Source organism: Theropithecus gelada, chromosome 2, assembly GCF_003255815.1.
Source record: "Theropithecus gelada isolate Dixy chromosome 2, Tgel_1.0, whole genome shotgun sequence".
In the NCBI taxonomy this organism is placed as follows: Eukaryota; Metazoa; Chordata; class Mammalia; order Primates; family Cercopithecidae; genus Theropithecus; species Theropithecus gelada.
The window spans coordinates 162288655-162301277 of record NC_037669.1 but is presented as its reverse complement, the minus strand read 5'-3'; the positions used below and the strand labels follow the sequence as shown (position 1 = coordinate 162301277).

At 37.6% G+C, this 12623-nt stretch overlaps 1 protein-coding gene across 11 annotated transcripts in view; it reads left to right on the top strand.

The window, feature by feature from the left end:
- ANKRD28 (ankyrin repeat domain 28) overlaps positions 1 to 12623 on the top strand; it is a 196861-nt gene that overhangs the window by 169156 nt on the left and 15082 nt on the right. For all 11 annotated transcript variants that reach the window (XR_003118099.1, XM_025375724.1, XM_025375725.1 and 8 more), the window contains 4 exons: positions 4306 to 4507; positions 8638 to 8725; positions 8828 to 8945; positions 9498 to 9717. Coding sequence is in view for 10 of the 11 variants with exons in the window: in XM_025375724.1 (XP_025231509.1) it covers positions 4306 to 4507; positions 8638 to 8725; positions 8828 to 8945; positions 9498 to 9717 (628 nt within the window). In the remaining variant the exon portion in view is untranslated. The remainder of the gene's footprint in view (positions 1 to 4305; positions 4508 to 8637; positions 8726 to 8827; positions 8946 to 9497; positions 9718 to 12623) is intronic.

Here is a 12623-nt window from a genome sequence, read left to right as displayed (position 1 = left end):
TGTTTCTTGCTTTGGGGGGAAAAAAAAAGGACAATGATCCTTAGGCTTTCCCCAGGGCCTTCTGGGGAGACAAAGGGAGAAAATACAGAAAATATGCCTGTGATGGTGAATTTTAAAATGTGCTGCCCTAGTGGAATGCCTTATAAGTTGGCTAAGCAGATGGTATACACACACATTCTGTAGTATTTCTACAATGTTTTGCTTACTTTGTAATCTTGGGATGCTAACTGATTGTGTGTTCACTGGTCCTTCAGTTGCTCACACTATAGGATTTGGCTACATTGTCTGTTATGTCTCTTCCACTTTAAGACTCCTCTAAATTTTTTTCCAGTGTCAATCACTAAATGAAGAAGGTTAGGGAAGAATGTGACAATTTTTTAAGTCAAATGAGAACTTACTACCTTAAATTTCAAGTAGATCCTAATCTAGCTTTCTGTACTGAAAGAATTTATTTTTGAGACAAAGCATGTTAGAGTTGTAGGGAAGGGGGGGTACTTTGAGAATCAGGAGACCAGGGTACTGTCACCAGCTGTTTGTGAGATCCCTGATTTTTAGTAAAATTCTTGTAAGGATGTATCCTTAATTCAGTGTGGAGCACTACAAGTTCAGTGATTCATTTGAATGTTTCTTTTCATATGTACTATTATTTTTTCTCTTAATACTCTCCTTGCGTGTGTTTTAACACTGACATATATACATTAAATTTTCTGCCGTTTCTCCCCATGATACTTCCTATCATGTTCTCAATAACTAAGAAAGCATTCTTAAAGCTTTCTACTTCTTTGCCCTTTGAGTCCTTGGAAACACCATGACCTCTCCCAGACATGCATAGTAAATAAGTCTGACAAGGCAAAGCCAGCATGGAAAAAATAGCCATTTTACTATTGATGAAAAGAAATGAAGACTGAGCAGCATTAGCAGCAGCAGCATCATTCTCATTATAATAATTTCACTGTCATTTCTTGAGCACTTTCTAGGTGCCAGACTATTTCCCCCTTGCGGAGGTTCAACAAGTAGCATGTTAAAGACTCCCAAAAGCTCTGCAGTCTTTAGGACTTAGTTATCAGTTTAATGATGTTGTTTCCTTAGAAATTTCTCATTTGTATTCTCGCCACCCTTCAATTTGGCAAGTTTCTCTTTTTGTGCTTGCAAATTAACAATGTGCTATACATTGATCAGTGGGTTGGTCTTTCTCTCTCTCTCTCCCTCTCACAATTACTATTTTTTTGTCTGAGATTTTGTATGTGTATATGGTAGTAATGGTAGAAAAAAGAAAACATAACGTAAGACGTACCTTCTTAACCATTTCTAAGTGTACAGTTCAGCAGTGTTAAGTATATTTACATTACTATATAACCAATCTCCAGAATCTTTTTTATCTTGTAAAGATTAAAACTAAAACTCTGTACCCATTAAACATCTCCCTATTTCTCCTTTCCCCAGTCCCTGGTAATACCAGCCTACCTTCTGTTCCTATGAATTTGACTAATCTAAATACCTCATCTAAGTGGAATCATAACAGTATTTTTTTGTGTTATGTGACTGGCTTATTTCATCTAGCAGAGTTCATCCATGTTGTAGCATGTGGCTGAATTTCCTTCATTTTTAAGCTGAATAATACTCTATTATGTATATGGCACATTTTTCTTTATCCGTTCATCTGACAATAGATGCTGGGTTGCTTCCATCTCTTAGCTATTATGAGTAAGCGCTGCTGTGACATGGGTATACTAAATAGTGTTTTTAAGCTAAAAATTGAAATAATTTAGTAATTAGATGCAATGAAATATGATTATACCACCACTTTTCCTTTTCATATCTATCTATAGGAGGTTTTGAGAAGTTACTTTAATTTCTTATTCGAAACTCTCCCATTCAGGACAACTTGGTACAGTAAAAACATACTGATCTGAGGCTCAGGGAAACTGGTCTTGATTCCTAATTTTGCTCATACTGGACATTTGGGCTGCTTCTCTCAGTCCCATACGAGGATATCATGGGGGGAGGCTCTGTGGCAAATCATCATGGCTCCTATTCATTCTCTTGTCTTTTCATTTTTATTTTTTATTTATTTTTTCTATTGTTTTTCAGACAGTGTCTCACTCTGTCATCCAGGATGGAGTGTAGTGGCACAATCACGGCTCACTGCAGTCTTGAACTCCTGAGCTCAAGTGAGCCTCCCTCCCTCAGCCTTCTGAGTAGCTGGGACTATAAGCGCACACCACCATTCCTGGCTAATTCTTTATTTTTTTGTAGAGATAAGGTCTCACTGTTGCCCAGGCTAGTCTCAAACTCCTGGCTTCAAGTAATCCTCCTGTGTTGGCCTGCCAGAGTGCTGAGATTATAGGTGTGAGTGACCATGCCCAACTTCATTTATTATTATTTTTATTTATTTAGAGATATAATCTCATTCTGTCACACAGGCTGGGGTGCAGTGGTACATTCCCAGCTCACTGCAGCCTGTACCTCCCAAACTCAAGTGATCCTTCCACCTCAGCCTCCTGCGTAGCTACGACCACAGGCACGTGCCACCAGGCCCAGCTGATTATTATTATTATTTTTTTGGCAGAGATGAGATCTCACTCTGTTGCTCAGGCTGGTCCCAAACTCCTGTTCAAATGATCCCTCCACCTCAGCCTCCCCAAAGTACTGGGATTATAGGTGTTAGCTACCGCAACTGGCTAACCTCTTCTTTGTATACTGTCTTCTATATAACGTATGGTTCCTCAGAGTTCATTCTTTCAGTAGCATGATTTTCATTGACCTAGTATTGAGGAACAAAGTTAGATATCCTAAAACAGAATTCTGCTACCTATAGTCACTTTAATCTTTGAGATAGTCAAGCTTAAGTAATCAAGTTTCTACACAGATTCATTATAAAGAGATCAGTAAGGCCCAGAGCGACGTTATCTCTTGCTGCTACTTTCTGACAGTTTCTACGAGAAATGGCATTGTAGTCCTTTGAAGTTTACTTATTTCTTTATGTCCTGCTCAGCATTTAGTCCAGTGTAAATAATACATGTTCAGTTGCCATGTTGGATTTTGAAATGACTTTTCTGGAAAGCCCTTTTATTAGACTGTATGAAGAAGGCAACTTCGGGCCAGGTGCAGTGTCTCACGCCTGTAATCCCAGCACTTTGGGAGGTTGAGGTGGATGGATCACAAGGTCAAGAGATCGAGACCATCCTGGCCAACATGATGAAACCCTGTCTCTACTAAAAATACAAAAATTAGCTGGGGCGTGGTGGTGTGCGCCTGTAATCCCAGCTACTTGGGAGGCTGAGACAGGAGAATCGCTTGAACCCAGGGAGGCAGAGGTTACAGCGAGCTGAGATCATGCCACTGCACTCCAGCCTGGTGACAGAGCGAGACTCCGTCTCAAAAAAAAAAAAAATAAGGCAACTTCAGTCTGACAAATCTTCAGTCTTACTCTTGTACAGCTAGGACAGTGCCTGGTATGTGGTGATATTCAAGCAGGGCTCAGTTACATATTTCTTTGCTAAAAGAATTACTTCTTTTTTAGCTATGGCACATTATGGGGTGGGTATAGTCAGTTTAATTTGAGAAATCAGAATATTCAAGCACTGACTCAACTCAAGTTGCTAGCTGTCTTTGGAGTTGATGTGGAGCACTGAACTGTGATTAAGAACACAGACTTGGCTGGGCACAGTGGCTCTTGCCTGTAATCCTAGCACTTTGAGAGACCAAGGTAAGAGGATCACTTGAGGCCAGGAATTTTGAGACCAGCCTGGATAGCATAGCAAGACCCTCATCACTACAAAAATTAAAAGAAAAATTAGCTGGGCGTGGTACCGTGTACCTCTGGTCCCTGCTACTCAGGAGGCTGAGGTGGGAGGATCACTTAAGCCCAGAAGGTCAAGGCTGCAGTGAGCTATGATCACACCACTGCACTCCAGCTGGGGCAACAGAGCAAGACCTTGCCTCAAAACAAAACAAAAACAGGCTTTTTGGAATCAGACTTGAAATCAAGGCTTGAATAAATCCCTGTCACACATCCATTGAATGTCTGCCATGAGCCAAGCATTGTATACTCATGAAAAGATCACCTGTCATTTAAACTTTTATTATTTTTAGAATGCCTATTCCCTACCACAGTAGCCAACCTACTATGTTGATTATTAGAAAAATCTGTAGTTAACTTCCTGAATTCTCACTGTAGAAGTTTGGATTATCTTAAATAGGATGATAATATGAAGACAAGTTTGCTTATTTACATTTTTTTAAGTATTTAGGAAGTCAGTCTAAATATATATTTTTAAAATTTACATTTTTATTTATTTCTAGGCCTACCATGGTCACCATCAAGCACTGGAAGTGTTGGTACAGTCTTTGTTAGATCTTGATGTCAGAAATAGTAGTGGAAGAACACCCCTAGATCTTGCAGCATTTAAGGGCCATGTTGAATGTGTGGATGTACTCATTAATCAGGGAGCCTCAATCTTAGTAAAAGATTACATTTTGAAGAGGACACCTATACATGCAGCAGGTATGCCGGATATTATGCTTGATTTATTTATTACTTCCTGTCTAATCTCTTTCAATTTCTGGTATATAATATTTCTGGTTAATTGTCTTTAAAATTTTTGCCTTTTTTTTTCCCCCCAAATCATATGGATTCTTTGACCCCACCAAATAACTTTATTCACACAAATGTCCCTTAATTTACACAGCCTCAGTCATTCATAAACATTAGGAGTATCCACAGTATTCAAGGAACTTAAATATAGTGTATTATACCAATCCAAGTAAACCAAGTACAAAAAATATTCATATAAAGTTGTTTACATGTAGGTCCTAGATTACCAGCTTCTGTGCAAAAAAGGAAATAAAAATAGATTTATTAACTAGTATTTGAAACTAACTTTGTGCCTGGCTTAAAACCTCCTTCATGCTCAAGCCTGTCCCACACAAGTGTTTAAGAAGTCATTAAAACTCCCCTGCTCTCATGAAAAGAAGCTCCTCTGCACAAAAGATTTAAGTGCCCCCAAGTAGCTCCCTTCCTCCTGTGGCCTCTCTTGGAAAACAACCTGGGCAGCCTCCTTGCTGATACCTTCTGCAATTTTAGGGGCCCCTCACGGGGCAGTGGCAGTGGATTCATCTTTTGATGATGGCTGCAGATGCTAACATTGGCCAATTCTATGTCACACCTAATGGTTACCCTTTGAGGGCATTTCTCCAGACAGAAGCCCCACTACCACCAAAGCTTAGGTAGGGCAGGATCAGAGATGCCCCTGTGTTGTTTTGAAGGCTGTGCTATAGCCTGGACTTATCTCTGGACGTCTCCCTCTAAAATCCAGTGGCCTGAAGAGCTGAAAAATGTCAACTTGGCTCTTCAAAAGTTTCCAGACCCAAGGAGATTACCAGGAACTACAACTGTCTGGGGAAATTTTGACTTTAAGTGATAAAATGATTGTATTCTCAGGGAATATCAACAACAAGATTATCATCACTAAAAAAATTTTCTGCCTTGGAAGTTGGGTTTATGTAATAATCTAACTTCTGAAACACTTTATCAACAAAACAATGCAGTATTTCTTTCTGGTAGAAGTTATTTTAGATTGGTATCATCTTTCATTTAACAAGTGATACACATTTTGACTTACTTTACCAGTGTACTGCATTAAACATTTATGCAGACAGGCTTTACAGAGCAATTACTTTATGCAAGAACTATTCCATATTGTGATATTATGATGTAGCAGATAGGTTAAAATATGAAAGTCTATAACCAAGTCAGTGAAATGACTTGTTACCCACTGTGTATCACTGGCAGATGCAGATTCACAACTCTCTATTTTTATAGCGTGATCCTTAAGAATGCATTTGAATTTTTTTTTCTAGTCCTTTGGGAAGCTTACATTTTAGAAGATTGTTGATAACACCCACTGTTGCTCCCAGAGCCGCCTTTCAAAGCTATCAGATGTTCAAGTGGGGCTGAGAAAAATATTTTAATAATAGATTAGAACCGCTAATAAATGTATATACACTACTATATGGTTTGAACAAGAGGTTAAAATGCATTACTTGCTGTTATCTTATTCTGAAAAAGAGTGAAGTTATATATCAGTTTGCAAAACTTGGTGGCACGTGCCTGTATTCCCCACCTAACTTGGGAGGCTGAGGCAAGAGGGTCACTTGAGCTCAGTTTGATTGCACTGTAGGCAACATGATGAAACCCTGTTCCTAAAATATAAAATAAAGAAAATGTGGCACATATACACCATGGAATACTATGCAGCCATAAAAAAGGATGAGTTCCCGTCCTTTGTAGGGACATGGATGCAGCTGGAAACCATCATTCTCAGCAAACAGAAAACCAAATTCTCAGCAAACAATTCTCAGCAAACAGAATTCTCAGAAAACCAAATTCTCAGCAAACAGAAAACCAAAACAAGAACAGAAAACCAAATACCGCGTGTTCTCACTCATGGGGGGAACTGAACAATGAGATCACTTGGACACAGGAAGGGGAGCATCACACACCGGGTCCTATTGTGGGGAGGGAGTAGGGGGAGGGATAGCATTGGGAGATATACCTAATGTAAATGACGAGTTAATGGGTGCAGCACACCAACATGGCACATGTATACATATGTAACAAACCTGCACATTGTGCACATGTACCCTAGAACTTAAAGTATAATAAAAAAATATATAAAATAAAAATAAATTTTGTACACTGGATGAGGTCTGTGAAAAATAAGTACATTTTTAAAATATTAATCTACCACTAGAAAAATTATAATTGCAGATCATATGCAGAACTAATTGAAAGCTTGCATGGAGTGGTTGCACTCTTAATAGGTAAATACTGAACTGAGACATTAGCCAGTCCCTTAGAAGTAGTTAACCAATGCCATATAGTTCAGCATAAATCCTACCCACAAAAAGAACCACAGGTTACTGTTAGTGCCTACCTATTCAATAAATGCAAGCCTTGTATCTGTAGATGCCTTTCAAATTTGGAGATCTTTAGAGAGCGTCTATAAGCCATGAAAAGAACACTGAGGGTTTTTTCCTGGAGGTTTACCAGTTCTTTCCCACAGTGATGCTGTGCTTGGTGTTTGGGTATTGAATTTAGATGACACAAACGTTCATCAATAGCTACTGTGCACTGAGTGTGAAAGAACTGATTTGAAAAATGCTGGGCCAAACAAGATCTTCTTGAACATCCCCAGGTGTTATGACACTGTTTTTTGTTGCTAAGCTGTGAGAGCTGCTGGCAGAGTGCAGCATACAAATTGGACTAGGGTGGGAGAGGTGGTTTAAGCCACAAGTTTAATAACTATTAGTATTTAATATAACTGTCGGAACGTACTGTAGAATATTTGGCACCTAACTTGTTTTTGCTAGTTTTGTCATCTTTTAATTAGAAGAAATAGTGATAGATGTTCTTTCTGTATCATATGCACGATACATTTTTCTAATGTATTTATTTAAACTTCAGACTTTATATATATGAACAGGACCTGAATTTTGCAGAGGATTTAACTTACTTCAAAAGCTCTTTTCTTTGGACTACTTCTACTTGTACCCTTGCCCATTTTATGCATTTGGACTTAACACATGCATTCTTTAGATGTATAATTTTTCTTGTACTATATATATATCATTTGAAATTATTTCAGCCAGAAATAACAGAGTACCCTACTGAAAATAGCTTAAGGGGTTTAGTCTCTCACATACAATGTCCAAAGGCAAGCTGGGCATGGTGGCTCACACCTGTAATTCCAGCACATTGGGAGGCCGAGGCGAGTGGATCATGAGGTCAGGAGTTCAAGACCAGCCTGGCCAAGATGGTGAAACGTCATCTTTCCTAAAAATACAAAAAAATTCGCCAGGTGTGGTGGCGGGCACCTGTAATCCCAGCTACTCAGGAGGCTGAGGCAGACAATTGCTTGAACTCAGGAGGCAGAGGTTACAGTGAGCCAAGATCGCACCACTGCACTCCAGCCTGGGCGACAGAGCGAGATTCTGTCTCCAAAAAAAAAAAAAAAAGGCAATATCCAAAGACAGATTCAGTTCCAGGATTGGTTGTCAGAGCTCTGGATTAAATTCTGTTATTCTCTTACATTTGCATTCATGTTGCAGGAATCATTGCTGCTACTTTTAAGGATTGCATCTAAAATCAGAAAGGAATGGGGGCTTTTCATTATCAGAGATAAAAGTGTTTCCCAGCAGCCTCTAGACTTATCAGCATCTCAGTAGTCAGACCTGGTCCCTGTGCTGCTCACCTTAAAACTGATCGCTGTCAGAGGAGAATGGGGTTGTTGTGATTAACTTGGTCTAATCATGATATCATCCCTTTGCTGGAGGCAGGGCACTCTTCCTGACCACACTGCCAGACAGCTAAATAAAATGAGCATTCTTTTAAAGGCAGATGATAGGGGATGGGTGCTGGGTGGGCAGTCTGCCTGTCATGTTTTACAGTGAGGAATTCATATTTGTTCAGCTTTAACAATCAAAGGCCGTAGAAACCTTCTTTGTACCTATAGTTTTCATTCTTGCATATTAAATTCAGTGAAACTATCAAAATTAAATTCTGGAAGATGTGCTCTAAGATGGACATTTTCTAATTGTATGTAATTACTGAAATGTTTAAATTTCACTTTACAGCAACAAATGGTCATTCAGAATGCTTACGGCTATTAATAGGAAATGCAGAGCCACAGAATGCAGTAGATATTCAAGATGGAAATGGACAGTAAGTTTCGATAAATAATTGTTGCATCGCAGAAGGGCGTATTTCGAAAACCAGAGTACAGTCTTAAGTGATAGCACTGAACCTATTCCTGTTGTTGCTCAGGACGCCTCTGATGCTATCTGTTCTCAACGGGCACACAGACTGTGTTTACTCACTGCTGAACAAAGGAGCAAATGTAGATGCCAAAGATAAGTGGGGAAGGACAGCATTGCATAGAGGGGTAAGCAGAAATATGCTCTTCCTTTCAAAAAGCCTTTATAACTTCATATTACCTAGAACTGAACTAGGTTATGTTTATTTTCTCTTCATTAAATGTTCGTCAAATAGTCTTTACCATTTCTTTCAGTATCTTAGTTTTTAAATGCTAATTTTGAACAATTACAAAGTATAATTTAATCTAGAGAACAATGTTAGAACAAAATTTTAAAACTCTAAAACTTTGAGTAGAATTAATGTCAGTTTGACTTTCCATTATCTCACTTATTTTCTTATACACCTTAATCTTTTTTCACCTTTGAAATATCATTATTTTCACTGAATACCAAGTTTCTCTCTTCCTCTTTTCATACTATTTGCATTTTAACAGAGTTGTTGCTTTAACTGAATTTTTAAACCACTTCCAATAAAAATACAGAATTACTCCTAAAATGATAAGTGGCTTTAATTAATGGAAGGATATTGGAGTATGGTCTTTAAAGTTTTTAATTAGCTGAAATTGGCATGTAATGTTTAGCATAATATGTTTGACTACCTGTAAATTATTTTCTTTCAGGCAGTTACAGGCCATGAAGAATGTGTAGATGCGTTACTTCAACATGGTGCTAAGTGCTTACTTCGGGATACCAGGGGCCGGACGCCTATACACCTGTCTGCTGCCTGTGGACACATTGGTGTTCTCGGAGCCCTTTTGCAGTCAGCAGCATCTATGGATGCAAATCCAGCCATAGCAGACAATCATGGATATACGGCACTTCACTGGGCTTGCTACAATGGTTAAGTATACAAACACAAATGCATATCATTCTGTGCTGAACAGAGATTAGTATAATATATTCAGATATTAATGAAAATGACATTTATAAGGCAAATTTTATGTTTAAAATTAGCAAAAACCTTGGGAATAATCTATGTAGGCTCACTTACTAATAATAATTACTATGTAGGCTCACTCCTGTCCTTTGGCATGCTAAAGCCAAGATACTAGTTGTCAAAGATGTTCTGAGATAAGCCATGAAGTATTTTTGAGGTTTTTCTTTTCTTTTCTTTTCTTTTCTTTTTTTTTTTTTTTTCATTTTGGTAGGGTCTTGCTATGTTGCCCAGGCTGGTTCTGAACGCCTGGCCTCAAGTAATCCTCTCACCTCAGCCTCCCAAAGTGTTGGGATTACAGGCATGAGCCACCATGTAGCCTGAAGTTTTTCTTAGATCTTTATTTCAACAAATATTTAACATTTTTAGGAGGTTTTTACAATGTTTCCATTGCTTTTATATAGTGTGCTTGTATTTTGATTGTGTTCTTTTACTTTTTTTCTTTTTAGAGTCCCACTATGTTGCCCAGGCTGGTCTCAAACAACTGGGCTTAAGCAATCCTCCCACATCGGACTCCCCAGGTGCTAGGATTACAGGCATGAGCCATCGCACCTAGCCATGTTCTTTTACTTTCTAAATAAAATCGTATTAGGGGAAAAATGACCAAAAGTAGGAGAAACAGTGAAATGTATCACATTCTAAACTGAAATCTATGTATGTTTTCTGAGCACATTGCAAGATAACATTCATATATTACCACTAATATCCATGCTCAGTCTTTTAAAGGAATAAATCCCTAGCAGGTCTGAGAATTAGAAACTCTGCTACATGGTTAGAAAAGATTTTCTTTGGCCTCCTACAGGCTCACAGTCATAGTCATTGCATTTATAGGTAGACTCACAAAAGGTCACTTAGGGAAGCATAAAGCTACTTTGAAGGTATAGATGTTAAAAATGCAGTTTGGCTTATGAAATGCCACTAATTAAAATAATTTATGTAATGAAGTATGTTGAGATATTTTTTCCTTGTGCAGGGCAATAGATTTGATCATCTTAGAAAACTCAGGTACATTATATATAGTGCAAGCATCAGTGTTGTCAAAGTTCAAGCTTCAGGCTTTAGCAGAGAAATTAGAGGTTTTTAAAATTTGTTTTCAATTTCAGTGTAGCTTCAAGATTAATGTTAATTATGACAGCAGATCTACAAAGCTGTAGTTCACAATTCTGATAACCTTCACTCAAAGTGAAGAGAAAATATAAATTGCCTCTTTATATAAATATCCACTTACTAAAATAAATAAGTATAATGTCTGTTGTAAAATCAGACTGCCTTACCAGGAAGTTGAGATTTGCTATCTTTCTGTAATACGCTGTTTCATAGTTCTTTCACTGGGAGCTGTTTTGACAAAGTTATCAAGTTAAAACAAAAGAGGAAAAAGCTGAATCTTGTAAAATTATAACTTCATTAAATGTTTTCACAAGTATTTCTGAGATACAATATTTTGATTTTCATATTAGTCCTCATGCCATAGTTGGGAGTTGCATTCTTTTGCTGTGAGAACATTTTGGGTTCTTGAGGTTTGTCCTATGATTACTGTTGGTTATCCTTCAGCTGAGTACTGATAGTATCATAAAAACTTGAATAGTTAAATCTATTGCTCATTCAACAAGCTTAGTTTAGTCTCTTTGTTTTTTACTACCTTAAATCCTTGACCAAAACAGTTTTGAAACTATAAAACCTTTGGGGTTTAACTTCTCTTTTTCCCATTTCTACTCGCTAAGGCAAGTAGAAATGAGTGTAGTGAAGTGGCCAGAGACTAGTACTCATACTAGTACAAAGAAGTATTTTGCATTGATATTTGATTTGTTTCTGTAATGTGACTTGACATTTTACAAGTATAAGGAAAACCCAAAATAACTAATATAGTGGGAAAATATATACAAATGTGAGTTGTGTTTCTGTAAAAAAGTCAGTGAGATAAAACTGTTTAGAAGCAAAGACTTATTGCTTGGTTTTTAAAAAAATATATCCCTGAAGATGAACCATTGGAAAAATCACAGTGAAGTATTTTTCCTCAGGAAGAGCATTTAGTTGTAAATGTAGGGCTGTAACTGTCCTTTGGAGAGTTGCTTTCTATTACAATGTTTATCAGATCTATATGTATAACAGTTTCCCTAAAGTGAGTTCCTACTCTATCACTACTAAATTTAGACTCCTAAGCACGTTTTGTACAAGAGACAGAATTTTGCAAGAACTGCATGCGTGGTTGCCATTTAAAGATCATAACAAATGTGTCTGATTTTCAGCCTGTAGCAAAATTGTGGTGATGCTGAATTTGAGCTGGAAGGAATTAAATGTGTGTTGGCTATATGCAGTAAGCGACTATATAGACAGTCTAAAATTAATACCATATTTATAGCCAAAATCCCATTTTATAATTTGGCATCCTGAAAGTAGAATATGTAAAATGGTTTTACTTTAGTAATTATTGTACAGCTGTAAAGAAAATGGGAAGCACTCCAACAGAACAGAAAACAACCTTTCTCTCAAAATTGAAATGATGGCCAAGTTTTAGAAAAAACTGGCTGTAGATACTAAAAGTTCACAATTTCAGTTTGTATAGTCATTCAGTCACAGAACTTAAGAATACTTATTTATTCCTTTAAAAAATGTGTTCATTTTTATGAAGCTCTGAACATCCTCAGAATAGCCTTTGAAACTCAGGAGGACCCAGTTTACCATCCTATCTATCTTTCATAAATGATGATAGAAAGTTATGAGATTGTCTGCTTAATATCACCCAGTAATGATTTCTGGAGGTGACCAAGGGGACCCACTGTTCCCTTTTCTCAGTCTGTACTCAGATAGTGAG